This window comes from Glossina fuscipes, unplaced genomic scaffold, assembly GCF_014805625.2.
Source record: "Glossina fuscipes isolate IAEA_lab_2018 unplaced genomic scaffold, Yale_Gfus_2 1, whole genome shotgun sequence".
Taxonomy (NCBI): domain Eukaryota; kingdom Metazoa; phylum Arthropoda; class Insecta; order Diptera; family Glossinidae; genus Glossina; species Glossina fuscipes.
In genome coordinates, this window is record NW_023998415.1 from 50,591,485 (window position 1) to 50,619,050 (window position 27,566).

Below are 27,566 nucleotides of genomic sequence, written 5' to 3' on the forward strand. Positions count from 1 at the left end.
CCTTATAATATTAATCGGAATACTTATAAACTGGTCCCTTTTGGCTTTTTCAGTTAATATGGGATGGCTGGGGTGCTTCCTGTAGAATTACTTGAGATAGCAGCTTGTATACAGGTGATGTAATGATATGATAAGGCAGTTTAGTTAATGCATCATGTACGTGTACTTTTCAAAGGCTCATCAATGAAAACGTGTACCGTTCGTCCTTTTAAACCGCTTTTCATTCTTGCTGAAGTTGGAAGTGCAATCAGAGTTCGCAATGGCGTACATAGATATCGGAGACATTGTTCCTATCAATATAATTTGGAAACCTTTCGCAGGTATAGAAATAGAGTGCATAATGTAGCACAGTGTACGAAGCGACACTATTACTTTCAGAAATTTGACGCAACCTGATAGAGATTAAATTTGTTAATGCGGTCTCCAAGCTTGGAGTGAGGGTCAACTCTCGCTCGATTACTGAAGACTATGTTAGTTTTACGATAACGTGTATCATTACGTTGTGGCTCTCATCATCTTATGTCACTAAATTGAGACTGATTAAGTATTACATCGTGCCACTCATATTTTGTGCTATGAACGTATATTACTTAAAATTGCACGTCTAGCAATAAATTGCAATCTGCAGTTAATAAGTGTACTTGATATGTTTTTAATAAAAGTAAATATGAATGAATGTCCCTGTTTGCGTTCAAGGTTTTGGACTCTGATCTTTAAACGCACCTTAAAATCTGAAATCTAATCTTTCTTCAGCCCGTCTGCCCTCGAACACCAGGGTATATCAGAAAATGTTGTTTGCTAAACCTGAACAGACTATGAACTTAATCGTGCATGACTATGAATTGATAATTTGTAATGTATAATCTACAAGATACAACTATATCTGTATCTATGCTTTCATCCAATAAAATATAGATATTATCTACGTCTGAATAGTACTGTTGTTCATAAATGTATTTCCTCTAAAGGGATTAACATGCTTTGTTGAAACTAGGAAAAGCGGAAAAAAACCAGGCCTGCTTGTCTAAACAGATTAAAAATTGTTATTGTGAACAAGAAAAAGTGTAGCTAAATTATTGTATATTTTCAAATTTAAAGAAATTCAAAAATTATACAATCTGGTTTCTCTAGCACTGGAAGTGAAGCCAAGTTTTTTTCATATTGAACGAATTGAGCTAATCGTAAATTCATATATATTAAGCAAAGCAGGCTAGTTTAATTTTATTTGGGGATAAAAATCAATTTCGTTGCTACTCAATTTTCAAATATTATAGCTTTTTCATACTTTTTTTTAAATTCACATATAAAAGGCTTCAAACTGTTGAACTTACCGCAACTTTATTTACAAGTTCAAGCGCAGGGATCGTCGCTGAGAAGCAATATGCCCGTAGGTGTTTTTATAACTAGAAAAAATTGGGTCGTTCTTACTTTTCATTTTTTTGAAGGTTCATGAATTTAAGGTCGAAATGACGTGTAGCGGATGTGCCGCATCCGTAGAGAAGGTGCTAGGAAAATTGGGTGGTAAGTATTGATTTATAAAATTGGTGGCTTTTTCGCGAGCTAAGAAAATAGGTTATAACAAGGACACCGATAGAATGTTTCCTGTGTCATAAACATGAAATTGTATATAAAAGTAAATTTCTATAAATGTATGACATCTCTGATACGTGGAAGGTATACATTCTCCAGGAGTCCGATTTTATCAGTGGTTCTCAATTCTTCTCATATGACAAAATCTTCAATATATAAGTAAAAGCCTATCTTACAAGATATATAAAAGTTGACAATTTTTTTAAAACGAAAAAAAGTGACAATCTTTTTCGTGTTTTTTTTTTGTCTAATATATTTTTATATCACTGCCAAAAATTGTATTATAAGATAAAGGAGATAAGATGCATTTGCCTACATCCAAACAAAGAGTTTGAAATATTCTAGCTGTTGTCTTATTCACGGTGAATAACGTTGTCATTTTTGTTCATTTGAGCAGGTCTATTGGCCATGGAAAGATTAGATATAAGTTAAAGTTACGCTGACATACTTAGTATCATTCTAAATGTAATACCTGCGTAACTAAACGTGATAAAGATATGAAATCCTATACAGAAACAAGAAGTAGACTTTATCGTATTCCATTTTTCTTTTTCACCTTATTAAATCTGTTTAGTTTACATTTACATAATGCAAGTTACTTTATTCATGCTTTTTTAATCTTCCTCAAAGACAAGTCTTAGTAAAATTTTCTTTTTAATCTATCAAAATTTGTTAAAAAACAATCTGTACGCCGTAGGCCTCAGTATTTTGATAATTGCGGCTTGTTAGCTTCGTTATTTTCTGATAAAAAAATGTAGAAATTAAATATGTATACTTTTTAGTAACATAATTAGGTATCGTAAGATGTCATTGTTCAAAAATATTTTATTGTTAAAAATGTAATATACTTTATAGCATTTCTATAACATTAGCGAAGTATAACGTAGATACCTCCGCTTAACACGTGAAGCAACATAATTGGAACAACGTGCTCGACAGTCAAACATAATCAAGGACAAATTATTGCATAAAAATTGTGCAACTTACGGAATGAAAATAAATTTTTAAGCTTTTTACTACATGGCAAACGATCCGCTGTAATTCAGAATCTCTGATTTCACCTTTTCCAATAACTTCTTAACAAAACGTCTCATTACTTATCTCTCTTAAGTTGTATCATTTGTTATCTTATAAATTTTATTAAACTTATGCTTGATTGATAGGGTTGTGGTTCAGTATGTCAACGTCTTGATAAAAAATTAATTTTTAAAATTTTTTTCTAATCACAGATAGAGTGGAAAAAGTCAATATTGATTTGGATGAAAAAACCGTTTTGGTTACATCAAATTTAACCGGTGACGAATTGCTGGATACTATTAAAAAGACCGGAAAAGCAACCCAATATGTCGGCCAGAAAGAATGAAATGAGCTCTTCTGTAAATTCCGGAAAATTGCTAAATTGAAATTGGAAGTTTAAATAAATCTATACCGTTGTACAAGTATTTAAGTTTTCATTATATATTACCACTTTTTATTTTAAATACATTAAAAAATCCCATTTTCATTTTTTACATTTAATATTAATATTCAGCGGGGACAGAAAGTCAATCATGTTTGAAAACGCGAAAAACTGTTGTTATTACTACTTGTTCTATATTTTTAATTAAAGATCAAACAAATTTGTGTAACACGCATGGATAATAACAGATCAGCTTTCAGTGCTTTGGACGATAACATTTGATTTGGAGTAAAGAAATTATACATGCTTTAAAATCAAAATACCTAGCGTAGAATTAGCAAAGAAAAAATCTATTTTCCCAATATTTTATAACTTCTTATGTAGTTCATACTAATTCAAAATAATAATTATAGCATTCGTTTCCTAACACTAGAACCACCGACATCTTGCATACATCTTGAAATATACGCCTACCAGTTTCTCATCTATGGTGAGCGTGTATTTGGGCTTACCGCAACCATTTTTTAGCATTTGATTCTTAATCGACTAAGAAATGTTTGTGCCAAATTTCAGCTTCCTACCTTCATTTTTACGACTGTGCCAAGTTGACAAATTGGGAGATCAGCATGACCCCTTTTTGGTAAAAATAGGTATATACCTTCGTCATCTCGAAAATTAGACTGGGTAGGAAAAAAGTGATTACAGATATTTAAATGTCTTGTCACGTAAAATTTCAGGACATTGTACGGTTTACAACCGCTTGCTTTAAGATCAAAAATTAAAAAGGTAAAAATGATGTACTCGGTAGTTCTATTGTTAATTAACTTTTTAATAAATAATAATAGGTATAAATAAGGCACAGTTATATTCGCCTTGGGGCGAATATCGCGAACTCATCACCACGAAGTTAAAATTTGCGTGATTTTCAGTTCTAAGTGGAATATTTGATCTAAATTTGATAAAAGCTTTTGTCCGACTGCGATTGCTCACATTTCGTGTGTTTACAATCAGATCACAATCCATTTTCTGAAAGAAATTATATTCAAGCTATACGTTTTGGCTTTCTAATATTCGGCTACTTATCTTGAACAAGAAGGATCTTTTCTTAATTTAGAGTATAGAACCGGTGAAGAAAAATTAGGGCGTCGACAACATTCGGTGGTGGGTACAATATTTTTAAATATTAGAACACACAATACTTAAATTTAAATCTCACAGAAAAATTAAAAGTACACCATTTTAAAATAAATTTTGTTAGTATATAATATATACGCCCTATGTACGTATATGTCTTTATATTTAAATGAATACATGAACGATAAAAACGATCTTTTTTGAAAGTTTCCAATTTAAATAAACACTTATTTACATGAAAGCAGTCAACGAACAAAAGTTGTTTTATTTTCGCATACCGTAATTTTAAACGAATTCGCCGCCAATTAGAACATAATAAAATCGACTCAAAACTCTTTGTTCTATATGGGTGATACCGTTATTGAAACGGCGCAACAGGATAACAATGGCAGCCAAGTCCTCTTTTAGGTGACCTTATTTAGATGCAATATCTAGATAGGTATTATGCTGGGTTCGATGCATGCGGTTTTCTAGCTTTGTTGCATAAGAGAACTTTTAAGAGAAATCTTCGACTTTGCCTCGAACCTAGAGACATTCCACAGTATCATCCATTGAAACCGTTTTCAAACAACGTACTCACGACCCTATATTTAATTCTAAACCTAAATATTGGGTTAATTTGGTCAACAAATTTTTGAAAGAATTAATAGTTATTTTCATAAATCGACTCAACTTTTGGTCGAATGTGGACATTTTCCCGACGTACGCCCATTTTTAAAGATGCTATATGTGGTATGTAAACAAGATTATTTCTAGCGGCAATGGACAGACGTGGAGATTTATATTTGAATCTCATAAGAAATCTATTATATCTCATAAAACACTAGTCATCTATTTATAACTGTTCGAAACGACACACACCACAAAACCCGTTGCTTCCGTGCTTTTTAGAGAAATGCATCATGACACTCAGTTGCTAATATAGTTTTATTCTCATACAAAAAATAATTAATTAAAACTTGTCTTTCAAACAATGTTGTTTTGTTTGTTTAAAAATATCTACCAGTGCTACAGTCTGGTTTTTCGTTTTCGATGGTTTCATCCTCAGGATTAAGAGAGCTTTTATTTTCAGCTAAATGCAATATAGAAGAACTGCTGTGGACGCAAGTATTAGATGTAGTAGTAGTTGTTGTATTGGTGGCACTGTTGTCGCTTTTAGAGTTGGTCAACCGTGTACGAGAAGAATCTGTTTGCATTGTATATTGACAATCAAGCACCTGAAAGTTTTCATCATGGGATTCATAAACGGTAGATTTACGAAAACCAATCAATACAGATTGGTCACTTGGGTTGGAGATGGTGGAAATGGCCACTCCACCGGACGCTTCCCAGCTGGGATCAGGTAGACGCTGTTGTGCTAAAAATTCTTTTTGTCTATTTTCATCGAACAGGGAAGAATCATAAGTATGCAAATTGGATTTCCAAACAAGCAACTAAAATGAAAAGGCTTGTACCAATTATGATTTATGTAAGGCAACTTTAACTAACTTGTTTATCAGAACCGGCAGATGCAAACCTTGAGCCGTCTTGATTGAAGGCTACTGTTGTCACTCTACCAGTGTGGCCAGTTAAAGTGTAAATAGGTCTACCTTCTAATAAATCCAATATTTTCATAGTCTCATCATCACTGCCAGTAAGCATAAATTTGCCATTGGAATGAAAGACTAAATCGTTAACAGGTGCACTATGTACTTGATACAACTGTATCAATTCTTGTGCGGTTAAATCAAATATCTTAACACGATTACAACTTAAAGCCACTGCCACCATATTGCCATCCGGGTGCCAAGCTAATTGCCGTCCCATGCCACGTTCGTCCGTAAAACAGCATACACATTCACCGGAATGTATATCAAATATACGCAAAGACCTGTCATCGCCGCAAGATGCAACTAACTGGCCGTTTGGACTAAACTTAGCAGAGCGTACCCAATTTGTGTGGCCAACAAACGAAGTGAGAAATTTGCGTTGAGTTACTCGCCATAGTTTTAGCGATTTATCATCGGAGGACGTCACCACCATAGCACCGGTAGGATGAAAGTCTACCGAACGTACAGGTTTGGAATGCGCCAAAAATTCTTCGGAAACGCCACGCAGTTTAGGTTCCCAAATCTTAACAGTCCGATCATGAGAGCAAGAGGCTACCAAATTTGATTTTGGACACCAGCTAACACCATAAACACTTTCAACGTGGGCAGAGAAACGTATACAACGGGCGGTTTGTTTTAAATCCCATAAGATAACCGTGGTATCTTTAAAGAAAAAATTTTAAACTTGACCACGAATCTCCCAAAGCTTACCCAGTGAGCTGCTTGCGATTTTATTGCCATCGTCGGCATTGAAGCGTACCTGTGTTACGCATTGCGTGTGCCCCATAAAATGACGTTCCAAACAAGGATCAGCATACTTTTTTGGATTCATCGCGCAATTATATTTTTCAAAGTTCAAATTTATATTTCCCCGTTCCAACTATTTCAAAACCGCGTCTAATTATAGTGCCCGCCTTTCTGTGGTAACATAAATAGTATAGGAATTAGAGTTACCATATTCCAAATTATTCCTTCTAAAGTCAAACAAATTGCCAGGGTATTCAGTTTTCACTGAAAATTCAGTTTTGTCAAAACGATAACCTACATAGTTAAGAGGTCAATCGATGAAATGAATAGCATTCAGTAAGCGCTGAATATTATACCTATTGAATTAAAAACAGTTTTCAGTGTGTTCATTTAAAATAACAGTATACTAACATATATACATTATAACAAATATTCTTAGCTAGAAATAAAAGTATGCACTATTCAATAACATGAAACATTACAATTTTTAATTAGATGATTGTAATTGGCTTGTTTGCCTGTTGTGAATGAACCATAAATTTGCTTTTGCTAAAAAATGTGCATGCAAAAGCGTATCATAAGAATTTGCACTTGAATGAATAACTTTATTATAGATATCTGCAAAATGAATGAGTCGTGTATGTAGTGTCTCAGTTAATTGTTATCGTTTAATATATTTAATTTTTAGAGTAAACAATTTTCAATTCATAAATTGTAACAATTTTCCCTATTTCATTTCATCAACCATATGATTGTTGTCGTTAGTAGTTGTCTTTTGTTTCTTCTATCAGTTAATAGCTAACAGAAGGTAATCTTATAGTAACATTTAAGAGATAGTTAGACTCTAACAGAAAGCTGTAAAACTCATTGGTTGTAAGTAAATCTCAAATTTATCTTACATTATTTAAAATTTATCGAAAGTAGGCTTGAGAGACTAAGAAGGCTGACACAATGCGCTGTCATTTTTGTTTTTGAGCTAAAAACTCTCAAGCTGAACACAACTGGTAACCGCACTACCATATTGTTTTGAGGGAAAATGTAATAAGAAACATATGGGCTTAGAACCAAAAACTAAGAAACCAACGAAAACGTAAGCAATAAATTTACAAAAAAATAGCAACAAAAAGTCTAATATCAAGGTAAACAAGCTTATTTATTGATTACTGATCAAGAATATTGACTAGATATAAGAAGTATATTGCTCATCCATCAATTGGAAACTACTATTTAACACTCTCTAATAAAACAATTTATTGAACATATTTCAACCTTAAAATGCGTGGTCTTTATTGCTTGATTTTCATTTGTTAGAAAATAATGCATAGCATAAACCCAAACTGCAAATCACATAATATCAAGATAGTGCTGGTGAACTATATCGCAAAGCCTCTTATCTCTTCCAACTCATCTTTGATATCAATGGCAGTGATTAGAAATAACTTTGATATATAATTAAGTTTCTGTGGCTCCATTTGCAGTTGTTTTTGCATTTCACCTCTAAACCACACAATAAAAGCTACCTTAATTTCTCTACGTACGAAGATGTACGTTAGTGTAAAGTAAATATAAATTAGATAAGTGATTTCTAAATTGAAAATAAATTACTTATATATCTTCTTGCGCGTTGTTTTCTTTTATATACACATGCAAAATCATATGATTTGTGAATTCTTATGAAGTTTTATAAAATGTTCGCCAAGTTTAAGTCCTATCTTGGAAATGGCACTAACGCTTCATTGCGTCAGTTTTCTGTCACTTTTTAGTTTCATTACTACGGCTACTTTGGTTCGCAAGTTGTGACTTTCTATGCAGATTTCACTAATTGTAGCATTACGGCATCCCTCTTGCTTGTTTTATTTTTTTGTTTTTTTGATTAGTAAAATTTGACGTCTCTATTTTGTAACGATTTGGTTTAAATGAGCAAAATCTAGAATTTGCCACAAGGGTTTTCAGCGGAAAGGTTACATTTGTAGAGAGTGCACTGAAGTTTCTTCACTCATTATGGCTGCATTAATTGTAACTCGTAACGTACGTATTGCAAGTAAGTTTTCATAATATAATAGCTGCCGTGAAGTTCTCTACAAAAATTATGTAATGTTTCTGTCAAAAGGGATCTTAATTACTAATTCTTAATTTTGCATATAATGTATAAACTCAAGAACAATCTGCTAACGGAATCCTGGGTGTATTGTACCCACGAACAAGTTATTATTCCACTGATGCGCCACGCCCTCTCAAGACCACGAATTTAGGTGCTATGAAACGTGGCACTGGCGGCCGAAGTAGTTTTAATGGTATTGTGGCAACGGTCTTTGGATGTAGCGGATTTGTGGGTCGTTACGTATGCAACAAATTAGGAAAGTCGGGTACCCAAATGATCCTGCCTTATCGTGGTGACGAATCTGATGTAATGCGTTTGAAGGTTTGTGGTGATTTGGGTCAAGTATTGTTTCATTTCTATGATTTGCGCGACGAAAAAGCCATACGTACGGCTTGCAAGTATTCCAATGTGGTTATAAACCTGGTGGGTCGCGAATACGAAACGAAAAATTTCAAATTCAAAGATGTGCATATAGATGGAGCGAGACGCATAGCACGGTAGGATATAAAATATTAGTTTGGTAATTTCTTTTCCCAAGTTTCTAAATCTAAATTTTTTTAGAATTTGTCGCGAAATGGGTGTTGAACGTTTAATACATGTTTCCGCTTTAAATGTTGATCCGGAGCCCGAAGGCCATATTATATCAGGAGGTAGCAAATTTTTACGCAGCAAGCGTTTAGGTGAGCAGGCAGTCTTTGAAGAATTCCCAAAAGCTACCGTTATACGTCCGGCAGATATATATGGTTCTGAAGATAGATTTCTGCGCTATTACGCTCATGTTTGGCGTCGTCAGCTTCGAGGAACGCCATTGTGGTTTAGCGGTGAACGAACGGTCAAACAGCCAGTTTACGTCTCAGATGTAGCTCAAGGGATAGTCAACTCTGTTAAAGATCCTGATACAGTTGGAAAAATTTATCAGGCTGTAGGGTATGCGATCTGATAATTTTTCTGATATTTTATAATATTTTTTGCTGCAATCCATTTATCCTACAGGCCTAAACGCTATAAATTATCAGAGTTGGTCGACTGGTTTAACCGGCTTATGCGTAAGGACGAGAAATGGTGGGGTTATTTGCGTTACGATATGCGTTTTGATCCGACCTTCATTTTCAAAACGAAATTAACGGAGTGGATTTGCCCTAATCAACCCATAGGTAATTTACATATGGAGCGATTAGAACTTGAATGTGTTACCGATGAAGTTCTAGAAAAAGTTCCAACTTTGGAAGATTTGGGTGTTCAGCTCACTGACATGGAAGATCAAGTTCCTTGGGAATTACGCCCATATCGTGCCAGTTTGTACTATGATGCTGATCTGAATGAGTTTGAAACGCCAGCACCGCCAAAAACTGCTCCTCGTGATGAGCAGCGCTTATATGCATAAAATTATTTGAGAGGCTACCAAAGTGCCGAGAACCTGTAATGCCATGAGCAAAGGAGAAATTTGAGCTTGCTAAAAATTGTAGATGTCTGCGTGTACGCGAATTATTATTTGTTGTTTCGGCGATGCATTGTTTATGGTACGGGATAATTAGTAGTGAGTACTTAGAAATGATTAATGTACTAGTAAGATCCCTGGACGGAGATAAATAAATCAGGGAAAGGAAACAACTAAAATCGTTTTCATTACAAGATATATAAAATCCGTCATTTAATTTGTATTGGATCAAGTTCTTTTCATTATCTAAGTGGGGAAATCGTTACAGGTATAGTTACGAAACTCTCACCACAAATTAATCAAGAGAATGTGCAAATGTGGCGAGTAACCGATTGTAATCATCAAATTGTAATTCAGGAGAAAAAAAAGTAGTTTCAATAACAATAACTAACACGCTTTACATAATCCCAAAACGGTTCAGATCAATTTAATTCTTGTGGCTGAAGTATACACATGAAGCTAATATTTTGATGCGGTCGTTACTAGGCATACATTATTCGTTTCGTCCATCAGCATCAGGGATTTTGAACCGAATAAGTCATTTTACACATTTTTATTCATTCATTCATTCAATACGATTCATTTATTTCATTTTTCAAAAAAATTGTTGTAAGAAGTGTAATGCTCCAACATTTTAAGGCGCACATTTGATAAGCAGGTTTCCGAAATATAAAATAAATATATAATGTTTTTTTTTCGATGTTGTCTCAATTTCTTCTCTATTTTAGGCTTATGTGTGAGAAGATCAAAGCCATTTTTTAACCTGGGACTCTTAATCGATCAAGAAATACTTATAGCAAATTTCAGCTTTCTATTTTTATTTTTGCGACAATGGCAATTCGACATAGAAAACGGCTGTACGCAAAAGGTCATGAAATTGTTTCCTTTCGGCGTCAATTGCAAAAAGGGTTGTTCGTTTGCCACTGCAGCGAGCTAAAAAAATTACTTTAATACATTAATTAATATTAATGCATATTTTTAAATAGCTTGCAAACATATATCATCGGCGAGAAAATTGGTAAAAACACTCGTCATACACTCACAATTATACAAGCTTCTTTGCAAAAATGAATCTCAATCAAGCTGATAATGCGTAGATGGTGGTGAATACATACATATTGGTTCATTCTTCTCACAACGGTCACAAAATTTGAGACGTACGCTAGTTGTTTATATTCAAAAATTCAATTTAAAAACGCCTTTCTTGCAAAAATACTTTTCTAGCCCTTCTAGATGTCATTGAAGGTGAATCGCAGCACAAATAGTTTGTATTAAAAAATGTTCAGAACAAATGAGCTTTCATTCCTTCAGAAAGATGCAAAAATTTTGTTACTATTTTATATATATTTATTATTGAAGAATATTGGTAATAATTTTAATATAATAATAACATGAAATACTTGAGTCACAATTCAGGGCCAATTTATTACATACTCCTTTGCAGTTATAATAAAAAAGCGAAAAGTAATAAATACAACATAGATCTAATTAATACTAACAATAACGATAGGCTTTTGTGTAAACACACGTAATATAAGCAGTAAAATTCTAATGACTAATCGGTACCATAATATATAAACGAGACAAAAAGAGTGGTTAAATACCATTTATAAAAAACGAACTTATTTTCTTACTTCCGTTTTGTTTAATTTTAACTCTAGCTAAACAAATTAAACACAAATTAAAAACCAATTTGGAAATTCAGCTTTAATGTAAAAAAAATTTTTCCTTCATATATTTTTTAAATTTTTAAATAATCTATGTCTTCGTTTTATGAGTTTCTCTACATATACTATGAAAATGAATTAAATTCATGCTGTCCACTGACTAAAATACATATAAGTATTTCGGAGCTAAGTAGGTGAGGGGAATGGCGGTGCTATGAATAATGCTGGATGGGATAGTAGAGTAAATGTAACGGTATTAGTGGCAAAATTAATATAAAGAGGGTGCAATGTTTTAAATGAGAAGGACAAGCGGCAGGGGTTTGTCGTAACCACAAACACTATTCACTGCGCTTGGCTTCCTCGTTATGAGTTTTCCCTGCTTCTTGTTGCTCAATTTTCTCCTCCTCTAGATCAATCGGTGTATGGTTGAGGTCATGCTCAAATTCCTCTAAATCATTATCGTTAATCTCTTCTAGTTGCAGAGACTGCCACTTATCCAAAGCTGAAAAATCGAAATCATGGGGCAATGTTGAACCAGCAACATCGCCTAAACGAGCTCGCAAGCGATATGAAATGCTTTCCAATTCCGTAAACTTTCTTTTTATTGCTTGACCCAAGCTTAAATGGGCTAGATCCAGGGTTTGTTCAAACTGATCTATAACGGAATCAACTGAAGACGTTTCAACAGTATCGGGGAGCGAATGGGGTATATGCGATATATATGTCGGTTTCATCTCCTCCAGTGGATGGCAACGTATCTCTAATTGACCATTAATACGACCATTAAAATCTACAATGTTAAAGTAACCAGCTATGTGCAAGCCCCGCATAAATAACGTAAAGTCAAGAGCGGCGAAACCAATAATCGCATCTTCCAAGGGTGTAGGTTGTAAACGCGCTTGCGCTATGTCGAGGGCCGATTTTTTCCACACTTTTACAATGAAACGCTTTTGTAGCTAATATAAAAATAAAAAAAATTAAAATAAATAAGACAATAAACATAATATTGTTTAAAAGGGTTTGTGAAACTTTTTCAATAAACTTTCAGAAATTTAGTGCAGAAAGAGCAAAAGAAGAAACTATTCTTACATTGTTTAAGTAATCCGTAGACGTAGCTAAGCGAAAACGTTGTTGCCAATGGGGCTGGGTGGATTTTTCAATTATATTGGTAGCGTAAACCATGCCCTCGTGGGATTTATATGTTGGATACTGCCCTTCGTCTGCCTGGAATGTTACGTAACAGCTGGGCGGCTCATTTGGCGGAAAACGTCTCGAACCGTTTCGTTTACACGATTTTTTCGATTTGCCTGCTGTTGAAGGATTTAAGGGTAAATCAATGGCTCTTTGAATATCCAAAACAAATTTAAAGAGTTTAACATTAGATTGTTGCAATGGTTTCAAGTTTGAACTAGGGTTGGATGCTTTAAAGGGAGGACCAGCCCGAACTGGAGTAATAGCTGGGGAGGACGGCGGGGTTTTTAGAGCTTTCTGCAGCATATCTAATAGGTCGGCTGTTTGTTTAATTTGTCTTGTCGATAATGTGAGAGAACCATCTGTGGAGTTAGAAGTTGAAGCCAGTTGCAATGCTGGGAAATCTTCTTTGATATTCTTGGGCAATAATTGTTCCGTTTGTGTTAACTGTTGGGTGAATCCCCTTAATTGTTTAAGATATCTAATTTGCTCCTCACTGCCTATAGCCAAAAGACATTTCAATTCGCCGACCTTCACACCAGTTTGGCAATTTACAATCGGTGCCCACGCATCCATGGAAATCACAGGCAACTATAACGATAGAGTAATTCAAAACACTTTTTTTAGTTTATAAAATTTCTACCCACTTTTCCTTCACATAAATGGTTAGTTATGGCTGCATCACGATAAGCTATAAAAAATTGATGCAAAGGCATACGAACAACACCAACTGGTTGTAAGAGACCACTTTCATTACCATTGTCGTCATCGCCGCCGTTCTTTCGCAAATGCTGCCATAATTCCAAATGTAAGTATTGCTTATCCATACGTTTTAAAAATTTCGCATCATTGACAACCGAAAATTGCTGTAATTGTTAAATTATTAATTTCCAAGCTTGATATATATTTGTGACTACCTCCTGATAGTTAAATTGATCGGTGTCATCCGCTAAAATGGTGGCTGGCTCGTCTAACCAAAAACGACGACAAACGAGAAACTTCCCCGTTTGTGCTTTGAATTCCATTTGACGCATCTCATTGGCATAAATAAAACCTTTAAGTAGACATACTTTGGAGGTCTCATTGTCAAAGTTGGAAGATCCAATTTCTATATAATTATTTTGTGCGGAAGCTGCAAAAAAATTTTATTAAAAGAAAACGGTTTAATGGTATGCTTCAAAGCCGTAGTATACTTTTCTATATAATTATTTTGTGCGGAAGCTGCAAAAAAATTTTATTGAAAGAAAACGGTTTAATGGTATGCTTCAAAGCCGTAGTATACTTTTAGGAAATATATATTTAAAGAAAAAGCACGGCTGAAAGTATTGAAATTATATTACTCTAGTAACATTTTCAGAAGTGTGTTTTGTGAGATTTGCTTTAATTTTATGCATTCGCGATTAATGAATTTAAGTTGCTCACATCTTCTGTCTCTTTCTTGATATAACAACTATAACTCCAGAATGTTATTCAGAACAACAAACATGATAACAAATCCATTTTTCTTAAGTCACTCACAATCATCGCATGCATTCCTCTCTACTAAAAAATTAGGGAGGCTACTCTGCGCTACCTCTGTACATGTTAGTTGAAAACCCATACAAAAATTTTTAATTTTCTGTCGTAATTTATTTTTAAAACCCCAAGAAAAGACAATAACTGAACGAACAGATGTATTGTTCTTATCTGATTAAGAGTTTTCATTTTAAAAGCTTCTTAAATATTATAAGTGAAACTATAAAAATAGCATTATTAATTAGAGCAGCTATGAATATGAAAATATTTCCTAAATTTTTTGGTTTTCCTTCACTAGTCATAGATTATTTTTTTGCATTATTCTTGCGAAATTTTAAACGCTAATAACAGATGGTAAACGTTAAACCGGTATCAACCAAGTTGTAACTATTCAATAGTCATCGGCCAAATTGTTGATTCTCTCAAAATAAATCATATCAATTTCATATCCACCCATACGTTAATGCTATTAGAAAGCAAGCAATAATGTTCGGCTTTCATCATTCTGCAAGTCACATATTTAGGAAAACATGTTTACATATTTTACTGTTAATTATTACAGAGGGCTTCCTTTAGAAATTTGAACGCGTACAGCGATCTTGTCTTGCCGGAACAATTGCTTTTGTTACTTTGTAGGATAGCTATATAACCTTTGAGTTTTCTTTCTGTGTGAATTCTTCCTTTCATAATTTTCCAAATAAGTTATATAGAATAATAATTATAATAATAAACTGAACTGAGTAACAACTAATGATAATAATAAAAAGAACAAATAATATAAATAAATAAGTAAACGTTTTCTTAGAGTCACAAGTACGTAGCTACACACAAACCCTTGTAGCGTTCTTTTTAATATGTAAAAAATTCGATTTTTTCTAAGCGCCCAAACTTTTATGTATAGTCGCATAAATATGACTACAAAGAACTTATTTTCCACATTTTGGCTCATTAAAGTAAAAGCTTATTTAAACAAAATATATACGTGGAATTGTGTATTTACTTTTTAATTTGTTGCAACTCGATTTATCTCTTTAGTTTGTCGCATTGCACTGTCGAAGCCCGTTTTTGGAATACCTTTGTCAAGGGGATTGCGAAGGAAAAGATAATAAGCCATTTCACGGCGTCCGCTTTTTGGATACGAAAGTAATGACTGTCCTAAATTGCAGCGTTATCGCACTAAAAGTGTCTGTACAATTTCAGCAAGATGGGATTTACGAAAGTGTTCGAGGTGTCAGTTGACATCTTCTACTCGTTCCCAAGAACAATATAATAAAGAATGTACATTTTTTTATAGTTAAAAGTATGTAATATTTATAAAATGCCGTTATTGACTTACAAACTTTTGAAAATCTTCTCAAGCTAATTTTTATTCTCATATGTATGCTGGTAAATATTAAATTGTTTTGCGACGTCTGCTTTACAATTTGTAAGTTAACGTTTAACAATAGAACTGTTTTGTGAGCCAATTTGAGCTTTTCCAACTTTTAATCTCAAAGATTACAAGACACATCGAACTGCAAAATATCTTGACTATTTTTATCTATGTGAGAAGACTTTTCAATACCTAAAGTAAATTTTTCCCTACTTGATTCAGCTTTCCAGGTAACGATGGCGTACATCTATTTAGACTAAAATGGATCTGCTTGATACACGATCATTGTGAAGTTAAGATAAACTCAAAAATATAGGAAGCTGAAATTTGGCGTAAGCATTCCTTGATAGATTAGACAGTCAAGGCTCGAAACTGGTTGAGATATGTCTGCATACACGCCTCCAACAACCTTAAAAAAACATCAACAATTTTTTCATACTTTTGTCTATAATTTTTGATCCCGTGAAGATATTTCGAGAAACCTGTTACCCAAATGTTCGCCGATTTCCGGAAATATTTTGGCAGTATTAAAAGTTATACACGAAAATATGAAAAAATTTTCGGTTTTTTTGAGGTCCTCCTAATTTTTCATCTGCTGTGGGCGTGTATATGGTCAGATCACAATCACTTTCTAACCTTGACTTCATAATCGGTCAAGGAATTGATGTGCCAAATTTCACAAAAATTTTCAATGCATTTTGAAAAATATTGTGTCACATTAACCCATTTTACTAGAGATAGGTATAGGAAAAATATCAGTAGTTCTAGTGTTAATCTGGTGCACTTGAGAGCCTTACGTTATACTTCTTTCACTCTTCACCGTTTACTCTAATAAAAAACAACATTCCCACAATTTTATTATAATCATAACATCTCACTCATTCCGAATTTGTACTTTATCAGCTTGAGATTTGACTTGCATGGTTATGACAATTAATGTAGAAATAACAAAGTAAATACAAAAAACGCAAGGAAACTAAAAAAAATTTTATGAGAAAACAGATCATATCGGAGTTACATCGGATCATCGGTGTTGAACAGACATATTGCTACAAAAATATTTATGAATGAAAGATCAACAACATTCAATATTTAAGGATAATTTGGCTTAAGTGCAAGTACCCACAAATATATAATTAATATAACAATTTTGTATCATTATATTACAGTGCGTTTCTGATAATCATGTGGGTTATGTTTATCGTTCGTACACAAAGAGATCAATTATTCCTCTTTCAAAATAGAAATTTTGTAAAGATTAAATGTGTCCCGACAATAATTTGAATTTTTAATTAAATTATTATGAACGCTCGTTTTGTTCTAATAAAACTGTAAAGATGTGCAAGGTGCTTTTTCAAAAATGCGCCTAGTTTTCATCTGATTCTTCTGAGGTTATGCTGTGCGATTGCTTCCAATTACTTCCGACATTTCACAACGCACTTCAACCTTACATGCCAGTTTCGAAAATTTATGGTTAATAAGCCGCTTCAATTATGGCAATTTGACGAGCATCAATGCCAACCGAGCCTAGTTAGTATTACCCAGATAAGTGAACAAAAGAGCTTCTCGTGAAAATTCGAATGGATATAAAAGAGTAAATTCATAGGCTTGATATAAAAGTTAATAAAAAAAAAAGAAAACAAATTTTTTGGATTTTTTCGATTGCTTGTTGCTTCGGCCAAACAACGTTTATTAGATAGCAAATAAACCATTCCAGAGCAATGTGAAAAAATAAGAACTCAAAGTGTTCGGTGGTGATTATATATAAAAATGTTTTGGAAGGAGGGGGGCAGAACATCACATTAATTCTTAGTCATTGAATTTTCGTTTGCTTTAGATACAAGAATTTCTCAGCATAGTCACCTGAATAGGTAGCTTTATCTATGTTGGTCGAGAACACTTGGTTGCTGCTAGACGCGTTTTGTTGTTTCGTTTCCGATGCCGCTTTGCTACCAGCAGTAGGCGATTCATCGCTGTCGACGATTTTTTGCTTATGTAGAGCAATTCCACGTTCTATAATTTGAAATTTGTGTTGGGCATTCAAGTCACGTTGTAATATGATTTTAAAGTAGAGACTGGCCAAATGTATGCCACGGCGCTGTACACTGATGCGTTTGCACTGTTCCAGCAGTGAAGCATTATACAAATCAACTAGTTTTAAATTACCCATACCCAACATTTCATTAAGACAGGTACCGGGCTCGCGCCACCACACAGTAAAATGTATGCTACCAAAATTCAATTGACTACCATCATCATCATTACTGTTAAGATTGGCATTGATATTATCATTAAATTGCAACCGAACGTTACGTTGGGCTTCTTGACCGAAGCGAGTGCACTGTGTCAAGCTCTGGAATTTTTCTGATTCAAATTGCATTATATGAAACATTTCATAGCGCGGCACGTTGTGGATTAGTTCATTGGAAAGTTGGCACTCTACCGTGAATATAGGCCGTATTTCAGTCTGCAACAATTCCATACGTCTAGTTCCTTCTGGTTGCAAAGTTAAAGCCTCCATTTCCAATTTCACGCCTGTAATAGACTTGAAAATTTCCAGTTTCTTCTCACGACATTCATCTTCCAATAAAACGTTTCTTAATGGTTCATTAGTTGGCTGCCGCATTAATTGTAAATTCGCAGTGTGCTTATCGTCCTCGACCGTAGAACTATTGATTTTAGTGGTAATGTCATTTTGACCTGCCAAATAGGCAACCAGTTTAGCATCCAACTTTTTCATAGCTTCAACAATTTCTTCAGATTTGCTTTGGCTAGTTAAACGAACAGGCTTATCACCTAAAATCACAAAAGAGAATATCTTATGAAATAATTGATTTAAGAAAATGTGCTTTTTAAGGATTTAAAAAATATCTTCTTGATAAATAAATATATGCATTTTCATACTCGCTGTGAATAAATGAAAATTCGTCTGCTCTGCTGAAGGCCTTCACTAAAACAAAACAATTTCATTTCATTCAGTTTTCTTTATAGAGAAATTAAGCATTGTCATCACATTATAATCTCACTGCATTAATAATTCTTTCGTTAATTTCCAATAAAAGCGATCTCTTTTTATAGAGTAGAGAGTAAGGGAAGTTTTGAAGTATGTGACAAAAGTTGACACTGATCATACTCTTGATCAGCACGATTAGCACGTTACGTCGAGTCATGTTCGCCTTTATACTATAATCGCACTTGCGACCTCAAACTTGATCTTATATTTTTTCTTGTTCATTCTTTTTCGAAGCTCAAGTTTATCTGTCAATTTGCAAATCACAAAGGGCTGGATCCTAAAAAACTACTTCTTTCCCATTCTCTTCGAACAAGTTATATGAGGTTTGCAAATCTTAAAATAGTTTATGTTACATGTGAGGTTGTACATTATAATCTGGCCACAACATAATTCTTTGTATATTTTTAATAAAACTTGTTTGAAGCTTTATTAAAAATCACAAAAACTAGAAAATGGTAGGCACAAAAATGTTCGCATCAAGCCGAATATAATTATTTTCATTTTCTTCTCTCGCCTTCTGCTATCAATGAAATAGAGATTGTAAGCATAGCGACAAATTTTTAATACGTTCTATATTTAATTATAGTTTTACATATTTTGTTATTTTAATTTTGGCGGAGATATATGAAAAAACAAGAAAAAGAACATACATACAACAGGAAGACAATAGACAAACAGACAGTCACATGCCGTAAATGTTAAATCACAACTGAGGAAAAAATTAAAGAAAAAATCGCAATGAAATTGTAGGGTTTATCTGAAAAACATGGTGTAAACGACGCTTATCTCTAAATGTAGATGGCACATCCGGAATATATTATTATGCCCTACAATACATGTAGTACAGGATGCATTATCTTTATGATGTATGTAGCACACAACACTAGAGCCATCGACCTTTTGCATATACGTGTTTCTACCAAAATGATCTCCTTTTTTGTCGAATTAGAACAATTGCATAAATAAAGAAACAAACGTGGAATTAGACAGAAGCGTTCCTTGATCGATTAAAAATCCAGAGTTAAAAAATGATTGTGTGCTGTCCACATACAAGCCCAAAGTAAATTAGAATCCAACCTCGAGAAAGTCCCGAAAAGTTTTTTATATTTTCAAGAATTTTGATTCCAAGGATGGCTATGCAAATATTCGCCAGAACCACCTGCATTTTCGTTCCATTACTTCTGCGACTATGCCAGTTCGACAAAGGGAATCAAAATTTCCCCTTTTGATTAAAATAAGAGTATGTCATGGGCATCTCAAAAAGCAAAATAGATATAAAGAAACCGATTGCAGGTATTCAAAGATTTTTTCATACGAATAAAAGTCACCAAAAAATTTTGGAAGATGATATGCCTTTTAAAGAGAGATGAAATATTTTTCCAGAAAATGTGAAACTTGACAATTAAATTTATTTTTCAGTATATTTTCTCTTTCGATTTAATTTATTAATTTTTCATCTTTTAACTTGTTTAATTCATCTTTGAAGTTATTTTCTTTGCGCACTAGCAAATATTTATACATATGTACATATATGTATAACTATATGGAAATTTCACTTTTGATCAAGGAGTCACTGCTAATCGAATCCTCCAACAATAGAGTGTATCTGTTTCCATCTGTGTGTTTATCTCTCGAATTTTCGCACTCGACACACGCTATTGTTTTAGTAATACACCACAGCAATATTTTTATGGTTGATATCTCTAACTTCTTTCATTTCCTTTTTTTTGTACTAACCACCGAAGAATAAGAAAAGCTCGATTGTAACACATAAAAGTATACATTAAAAACTTTGTAAGCTGCGTAGGGTTTTGATCAGTCAGAAGCAGAGTCTAATTTACTGTACGCGTTTATCTGTGTCGAAGTTATTAGAACGCGCACAATCTGAAACATTGAAATAGAATTTTAAAAATAGACGATACGACCAAATCAGATTTGAAAATCGTAAGCCATGTTCTTCACTTCAGAATTATGCCCTAACCTATGCTGAACTGTGGCTTACAGTTCACAGATGATATCGACCTAAAACCAGGGAAAACGTCCAATTCTTTGTGGAATAACGTTATATTTGCTCTCATAAGCAAATAGTTGAACTTGGAAACGTGTTTTTTCGCAATGTCTAGTCTCAGCTTCCTATTAAATTCTTGTACCAACGGCCTACAGCGAGCATGGCAATGGGGATGTCATAGTTTGAGTATGGATTAGAAATAATATGGCCGGGAAATTGGTGTTTATGGGCGGCATTCTAAACAAGAAGGGTTATTTAAGGGTATTGAAGAAAAATTTGATGGAAACAGCGGATAAATTTGATATTTTGGAAACATTTAAATTCTACAAAGTAACGACCCTAAGCATAAGTTCCGCTTAACTTAAAAATAGTCCTCATATAACCGCCCCAAAGTGCTTCACCCTCTTCCACAATTCACCAGGCATGAACCCTATTAAAAGTTTGTGGCACGAATTGGACGGCCATGTGCGAACACACTCAATCCCATCCGTCGAAAAACGGAAACAAAGACAGCAAGAGAAATGGGGTAAGATCCCTGTTTGCCACATAAGAAAAATTTTAAAAAATATGTCAAAACGTTTTAATGACATTGTTAAACAAAAAGGATTACCCACCAAAAATTAGTTTTTGGTAATATGCTTTTTTTGTTTCGCATTCTTCCTTATATGAAAAAAGCACAATATTAATGACGTTTTCTTTTTTGAATTCTTGAAGTTATTTAATTGACTTGTCTACTGAAATAATGTTTTGTTTGAGTTTTTTTTATATATTAATACGTATTTTCTATTATTATTGTTATTATTATTATAAATTTAGCCAGAGAATAGATTCTAAGACTAAAATCTTAAAGCACAAGCATCTAAATGCTTTCGGCTTTGTTAAAAACTCTACCGCGCTTGAGGTTTGAACCCACGACTATTGAGTTGCTAGTCGAGATTCTTGCCCACACGGCCACTCAGGCGGATTATGTATTTCCTAGTAGCACAAAATAGTAATATAAAAAATTTTTGTTTGGAAAACCGACTAAGTTTAACAACCGTTAATTTGTTGTCGAACGAAAAAAGCCAACATTAATTAGACTCACTGTACGTACAAATCTGTTATTTATATGCGCACACACAAATATTCGATATGTATAGACAAGTAGTGGAAAAAATGAAGGCCAATGGCAAAATGTCGCTCGGTTTGGTGAAAAACAAAAAACCCCAAGAGATAGTGCCACTTCAATGTATAAAAAAAAGTAAATATAAACTAAAACAAAATACACGAAAAAGAAACACAATGGCTTTAAAATCGAAAATAGCAAATAGATTTTACATTGTTTCTTCCACGGTAATTTCTACAAATTTTAACGCGTCTAGTCCTGTTCGTACGTAGACCCCCCGATAGGTTTCCGAACTGAACATGAAAACACAGCTTAAGCGTGCAAAAATGATGAGGAATATGTATATGCGCGCGACGACACATTTTCGTAATTTTGGAAGCGAAGTGCTTGGTCGTTGTATAATTGTTTCAGAGTGTTGATCTCAGGTTCTCTGCGAAAATGGAAAAAATTGAGCATTGGATTGCCGTTAACTCTCTTCCTTTGAAACTCACTATGCCTACAAATAATAAAGAAGAGTTCGACGTTGTGGAGGAGAAATTTATGCTAGTTTTAGCGACGTCTATAACCACTGAAAATTATATCGCCCAAACTCGCCAAATCGCACCAGATACCCGTCGAATTAAAGTGGAAACATATATAAATAAATACTCATAAGCCGATTGCTACAATGGCAAGCCTGCATGAATAGAAGCTGGATATGATGTCCTACCACGATTTTTTGAAAAGTTTCAAGAGGATTTTCCAAAAAAAAAAAAAAAAAAAGACGATGTAGATCAAGCGATAAGCTCATTGTGGGAACTGGACAGGTATTTTTAGGGTCTTGACAACCCTTTCTCTAAAAAAGGCTTCGAAATGCTTCACAACTGTCGAGCTGAGTGTGTCGTTCTTAAAGTAGACTACGTTAATTAAAGTCGAAGCCTGCAAACAAATGTTTATTCTGACATGGGTCGGAAACTTTTCAGAAACCTTTGTACGTGTGGATAGATTGCTGATAGGGCATTTAATGCTTATCACTACGCTTCATATACAGAAGTTTCTCCGTATTTTATTCTAATTTTGATATTTCCTCTGTTACTTGTTGGAGTTCAATCAAGTAACGGAAAATTTGTAGACATTGTGTACTAATATAAAGCATAGATAAAGAGATGGAGAAAGAAAAAATGTATTAAGAGCCCCATATTGTGTTCGCAAACAAAGTGTGGATCTAAAAATAATTTTGTTAATCTTATATTTCTTGTATTTGCCGCTTGACGACCTCAACTCGGTAATTTATATTTCTAAATGGGCTAGTACGTTTGTTTGCCTCAACACAAATTTGGAGAAGTTTCTTGTGTCATATTAACCTTATTATTATTATTATTATAATTTTAGACTAATGAAATAAATTCTTAGACTAAAAAAAAGACATTGAGCACTAGCAGCACAGGCTATCGGCTCTAATATAAATAAATGTACATTAGATAATGAGCTTAGTAGTATTAATAAAGTAATATATTGAATTTAAATTCGGTTCTGAAGCTGATTTTAGAATGTCCAAAGGTTAGTCGTTCCAAATGCAATACTTCTAGCCAAGAAAACTTAAGGCAGTCGCAGAGAATGTGCTTTATAGTTAGAGTTTGTCCACAACCGCAGATTGGGGAGGAAGACTTTTTCAAGATCCAGTGGTGAGTTGCGATAGTATGACCAAGGCGAATTTTCGAAAATGTTTGGATCTTGGTTTTCTCAACGTTTGTTGGATATGAAGGTGGAGTTAATTAGGGGTTAATGGAAGAATAGTGTTGATGATGGTATTGTAAATTTCCTTCTGCAAATTTCTCTTTAACTTTTCTTCCAATGTATCTTTGAAGATCCAACATTCCCATGACATCATCCATAATTAGAGGAGCAGAAGCAGCATCCTTTGCCGCTCGATCAGCCTGCTCATTTCCCAATAAACCTATGTGATTTGGTACCCATAACTTTTTAATTTTTCCGTCGGGTGTTATAATTATTTTTCTTAATTTATTGATGGTGCTCCATCTCGAAGTCGAAGGGTTCCGAACAGCTTGTAATACAGACAAACTGTCAGTAACAAAGACGGTTTTGAGTTTGCTTTTATGGGCAAGGTTCGCAGCGTGAAGGATAGCTCTGGCTTCGGTTGTGAACGTTGAAGTACTTTCGTGATATATGGGCTAGTACGTTTGTTCGCCTCAACAAAAATTTGGAGAAGTTTCTTGTGTCATATTAACCTTAATAAACTGTTATGCTATACTGCGTATACGCACGTATGTCATGTTTTATGTTCTGCTGCAACAACATTTTATAGACGATCGAATAGCTGTGCGTGAACAATACTTTCAAACATCTTATATTGTAATTACAAGCATTCTGCGCTTTCATACCATGTCACGTTTAGAATATAATCTTATATATTATTGATAAGATACGGTCTCTCACATTTCCAATTTCCATTAAATTTTCAAAAGTTTATATGCGATATCTTGACCGCCAAATCTGAACGGATGGTGAGTTCAATCCTGTTCAAGGTGACTGTAATTTATAATTACGTCTGTATATACGCCTCGATCCAATACTGCGCAATATAGTTATCCATTTCCACATAAAAGCGTTGTTCGTAACTATACCTCGTAGAACATGCGCAAATACTTCTCAAGAAAATGACTTTTGTTTTTTTAAAATATATCAGGAGCTCAACTTTAATGCGATTGTTCAAGCTCTTTTCCCAGATTTACAATCCAATTCTTCAAACCAGTCGTTTTGATTCTAGCGATCGAAAAATCGAACGTCTCCTTAAAAAAAATTTCCGATTTGTGCATACAGTTCGAAATCTCGCTTTACTTGCTAATAAGGCGCAAGTGTCCAGAGTTGGATAGTAATATCGTTGGGGAAAATTTAAAAGAAACCAATTTTATTAAGTCAACACCATTTTGACAGAACGACAAATTTTTGGCACCTTTTTAAGACATTTTTGAAAAACCGAAATCATACGGAATTGGTACTACGCACATGCAATTCTGGACTAAGGTATCGAGTAAACAAAAATTGAATGAGAAACTCTAAGATTTATTAATGAACTAGTACATGACTATCTTAATGCTATACTTGAATAACTTTTTAATTGCACACTATAATCGCGGCTGCTTTTCTTTACATTTAAACAAGAACAAGAACCGCAAGATCGCGCACGTGGAGGAAAGGAAAAATAGAATATTATTGTCATAAAGAGCATTCTGATAAGAAATAGGTGCACTAATAACCTGTTAGTACACAAATTTGACTATTTCTAATAACTGGATGGGTGTTTAAATTTTTAACAAAGCAAGAATATTTAGCGTCATATTTCATGCCTTTTCTTTTTTTAACTATAAACAATCAATTAAATGCATGAACGTATATATTCTTGATCACCATCCATTTCTAAATCGATTTAAGCATGTCCGTCTGCCCGGCTATGTAAACATTCTCCTGGGCGCAAAAATTAAGCTATGGACTTCAAATTTGGTAAAAACATTGGAAGCCCTTGAATGCAGGTTGGTATTGAAATTAAGCCAAATCGGTTGAAGGACACGCTCATAGCACCACGTTAACTGAGAACACTTCTGTTTTTTAAAAGGAATGAAGAATTGGGTTTTTGTACATTACTCATGAACTATAGCAAATAAATGCCCAAGTATTTGAACGCATACTCTATGAACGATGCTGTCGCATTTGCGCACAAAATTGGAAAAAATTTACCATACCTACCCAATATTATAGTGCATCAAAATTTAATTATATTTTTAATACCTTTATAACGCCTAGAAACAAGCTTCAAAATGTCTGCTTGCGCAACTTTTTTGTTATTTGTAGAAAACATTCTCCCATTAGCGAAAATGAAGATATTGCATACAAATTTGCAAAAGAATTTGGAACTGATCTAAACTTTTCTAAGGGCACGGCTACAACGCCCGTATGCCTATATGAGCAAAACTCTCTTTTGAAAATAGAAAAAATCACCTACGCCCACTCCATATTATAGAGGATGAAAATTTTGTATCTATAGTCTAAAATTTTCACTCCTATTGTCTCTTTAGGATAAAGGTGATGGGTATAAAAGATTCTGCCCGACCGAATTTAATTTTCCTATTTGTTCTTATATAAAACCGACTATTTGTGTTTGACTTTTCTTTCCCATAAAAGAATAGCAGGTCCATAATAAAGGATAATTATTTTGACAATATAAAATACAATAAGAAACAATTGATTACATTATATATTAACCCATCTTGTTGCCCAATTTTCGATTTTGTATTTATGCTTATAAAAGGAGTATTTAAGCAAATGAATGTAATGTTGACTAAACTTTAAAACCTAACAAGTAGTTTTCACTCTCTGCAGCAATACTCTCCAGCAGCTGAGAGGTTAAAGTAAATGTTGAATAAGCAGAGAACATTTGAGTAGTTACGTGTGCTTATAAAAACAAATTGTAATAAAGTGAAAGGGAGAAATCCATGGTAAAAGCATTGCATAATTTTGTATAAATTTAATATATACCGGCAAAACTCATTTGAAATACATTAACAGAGAATTTTGCACACACATGTAAAAAAGATAAACAAAGATTAGCGGATAATTAATAAATGCATGCCTGTTAAAAGATAAAATTAAAAGTAACGATTAAAATAAATTAATTACTCTCAGGTTAAGCATATACCTTGTGAAGAGTCCTGAACCAATGCCTTGCCGTGCTTATGTACGTTGTGATGATGATGGCGGTGCTGCAACTGTGAAGTTAATTGATCCTGCTGGAGGCTATGCTTAGCGGCTAAAGCCGCGGTTGGCGCAAACAACATTCTGAAACGCAGTTGAAATTGTTCCGACTTCACCGAACGCGTTGCACTATTACTTTTTGCTAAAATGCTTGTCTTACAACAAAGGGCATATAATTTGGTTTTATATTCGGAACTATTCTTTTCCGTATGGGAAGCGGCGTATTTTCGTAGAAGGACTATAGGCAAGCGTAAATTAGCTTGTTTCAGGGGTTCCGTAGTGGCAACGTTTGACACAATTATTTCGACAGGTTGACACGAACGTAGATATGCTAATAATAACGCGCCGCTCGTGCAGATACGGTAACGCAATTTATTAGTTGGCAAAGGTTGCTGCGCGACGTATTGCTGTTGTCTATTAAAACGGTATTTTGTCTGTTGGCTCAGTTGCTCTTGTGACTGTGTGAGTGACTCACACCTAACGCAAACTTTTGCGGCGTCTTCGTTGCGTTCTTCCCACCAGACAAATTTCACTTGAACAATTTGCTTCTGTTTCCACTTTTGTTGATCTAGTTCTTCTACTTTTTGATTCCTTGTCTCACTTAAATTGATATTAAATTTTTCATTTACACAAGAAGCGGTTTTCCTTTTATTTCGTACGTCAAATTCTGCTTTTGAGACTTCGTGAGTCGCTTTAAGTACCGGACGATTGATTATGAAACGCAAATAGCTTACTTCAATTTCCAAATATCCTTGCAAAACCCTTCTATCGTTGACATACAATTGTGCTAACGGTGGTAAACAATTGACGCAACCGTTCATTATTTTATTATGCCATTACCTTCATTTATTTAATTCAAGATATTTGTCACATAAAAAAAATAAAAAACGAATTTTTACTTGCATGGTATTTTCTTTCTTAACCTTTTGATATATACACGATTACACA

The 27,566-nt window shown here is 34.0% G+C and overlaps 4 protein-coding genes across 5 annotated transcripts; 2 read left to right on the plus strand and 2 right to left on the minus strand.

The window, feature by feature from the left end:
* The first annotated feature begins 1,226 nt into the window (after positions 1-1,226).
* Positions 1,227-4,224, plus strand: LOC119632396 (copper transport protein ATOX1). The gene is made up of 3 exons (XM_038025285.1): positions 1,227-1,387; positions 1,446-1,521; positions 2,820-4,224. Exons 1-3 carry the CDS (start codon positions 1,382-1,384, stop codon positions 2,951-2,953), a joined length of 216 nt encoding a protein of 71 aa, XP_037881213.1. The 5' UTR covers positions 1,227-1,381; the 3' UTR covers positions 2,954-4,224.
* Positions 4,225-5,081: 857 nt separating this feature from the next.
* LOC119631931 (POC1 centriolar protein homolog) lies at positions 5,082-6,624 on the minus strand. Its single transcript, XM_038024522.1, has 3 exons — positions 6,424-6,624; positions 5,612-6,375; positions 5,082-5,556 (listed from the first exon to the last, which is right to left on the minus strand). The coding sequence occupies exons 1-3, from the start codon at positions 6,542-6,544 to the stop codon at positions 5,113-5,115; spliced, it is 1,329 nt and encodes a 442-aa protein (XP_037880450.1). The 5' UTR covers positions 6,545-6,624; the 3' UTR covers positions 5,082-5,112.
* A 1,682-nt stretch (positions 6,625-8,306) lies between these two features.
* LOC119645332 (NADH dehydrogenase [ubiquinone] 1 alpha subcomplex subunit 9, mitochondrial) lies at positions 8,307-10,221 on the plus strand. Its single transcript, XM_038045476.1, has 4 exons — positions 8,307-8,500; positions 8,619-9,057; positions 9,122-9,487; positions 9,554-10,221. The coding sequence occupies exons 1-4, from the start codon at positions 8,461-8,463 to the stop codon at positions 9,942-9,944; spliced, it is 1,236 nt and encodes a 411-aa protein (XP_037901404.1). The 5' UTR covers positions 8,307-8,460; the 3' UTR covers positions 9,945-10,221.
* A 1,171-nt stretch (positions 10,222-11,392) lies between these two features.
* On the minus strand, positions 11,393-27,509 carry LOC119645331. 2 transcript variants are annotated; one of them, XM_038045474.1, is made up of 6 exons: positions 26,563-27,509; positions 17,607-18,539; positions 13,774-13,988; positions 13,504-13,722; positions 12,755-13,447; positions 11,393-12,621 (listed from the first exon to the last, which is right to left on the minus strand). In XM_038045474.1, exons 1-6 carry the CDS (start codon positions 27,437-27,439, stop codon positions 12,004-12,006), a joined length of 3,555 nt encoding a protein of 1,184 aa, XP_037901402.1. In that variant the 5' UTR covers positions 27,440-27,509; the 3' UTR covers positions 11,393-12,003. The 2 variants fall into 2 exon arrangements, with proteins under 2 accessions (XP_037901402.1, XP_037901403.1); XM_038045475.1 differs by lacking the exon at positions 26,563-27,509 and adding an exon at positions 18,648-18,737 and having other exon boundaries at positions 11,452-12,621.
* Between the last annotated feature and the right edge of the window lie 57 nt (positions 27,510-27,566).

Bases quoted from the DNA above. Each gene is read 5' to 3' on its own strand.
- LOC119645332 (XM_038045476.1), top strand. From the start codon at position 8,461: ATGGCTGCATTAATTGTAACTCGTAACGTACGTATTGCAA. The intron at 8,501-8,618 runs GTAAGTTTTCAT...TATAAACTCAAG, and splicing joins TCGTAACGTACGTATTGCAA to AACAATCTGCTAACGGAATC. The intron at 9,488-9,553 runs GTATGCGATCTG...TTTATCCTACAG, and splicing joins AAAATTTATCAGGCTGTAGG to GCCTAAACGCTATAAATTAT.
- LOC119645331 (XM_038045474.1), bottom strand. From the start codon at position 27,439: ATGAACGGTTGCGTCAATTGTTTACCACCGTTAGCACAATTGTATGTC. The intron at 13,723-13,773 runs GTAGTCACAAAT...TAACAATTACAG, and splicing joins ATCAATTTAACTATCAGGAG to CAATTTTCGGTTGTCAATGA. The intron at 13,448-13,503 runs GTGGGTAGAAAT...CTATCGTTATAG, and splicing joins ACCATTTATGTGAAGGAAAA to TTGCCTGTGATTTCCATGGA.
- LOC119632396 (XM_038025285.1), top strand. The intron at 1,522-2,819 runs GTAAGTATTGAT...TTCTAATCACAG, and splicing joins GGTGCTAGGAAAATTGGGTG to ATAGAGTGGAAAAAGTCAAT.
- LOC119631931 (XM_038024522.1), bottom strand. From the start codon at position 6,544: ATGAATCCAAAAAAGTATGCTGATCCTTGTTTGGAACGTCATTTTATG. The intron at 6,376-6,423 runs GTAAGCTTTGGG...TTTTCTTTAAAG, and splicing joins AATCGCAAGCAGCTCACTGG to ATACCACGGTTATCTTATGG. The intron at 5,557-5,611 runs GTTAGTTAAAGT...TTTTCATTTTAG, and splicing joins CTGCCGGTTCTGATAAACAA to TTGCTTGTTTGGAAATCCAA.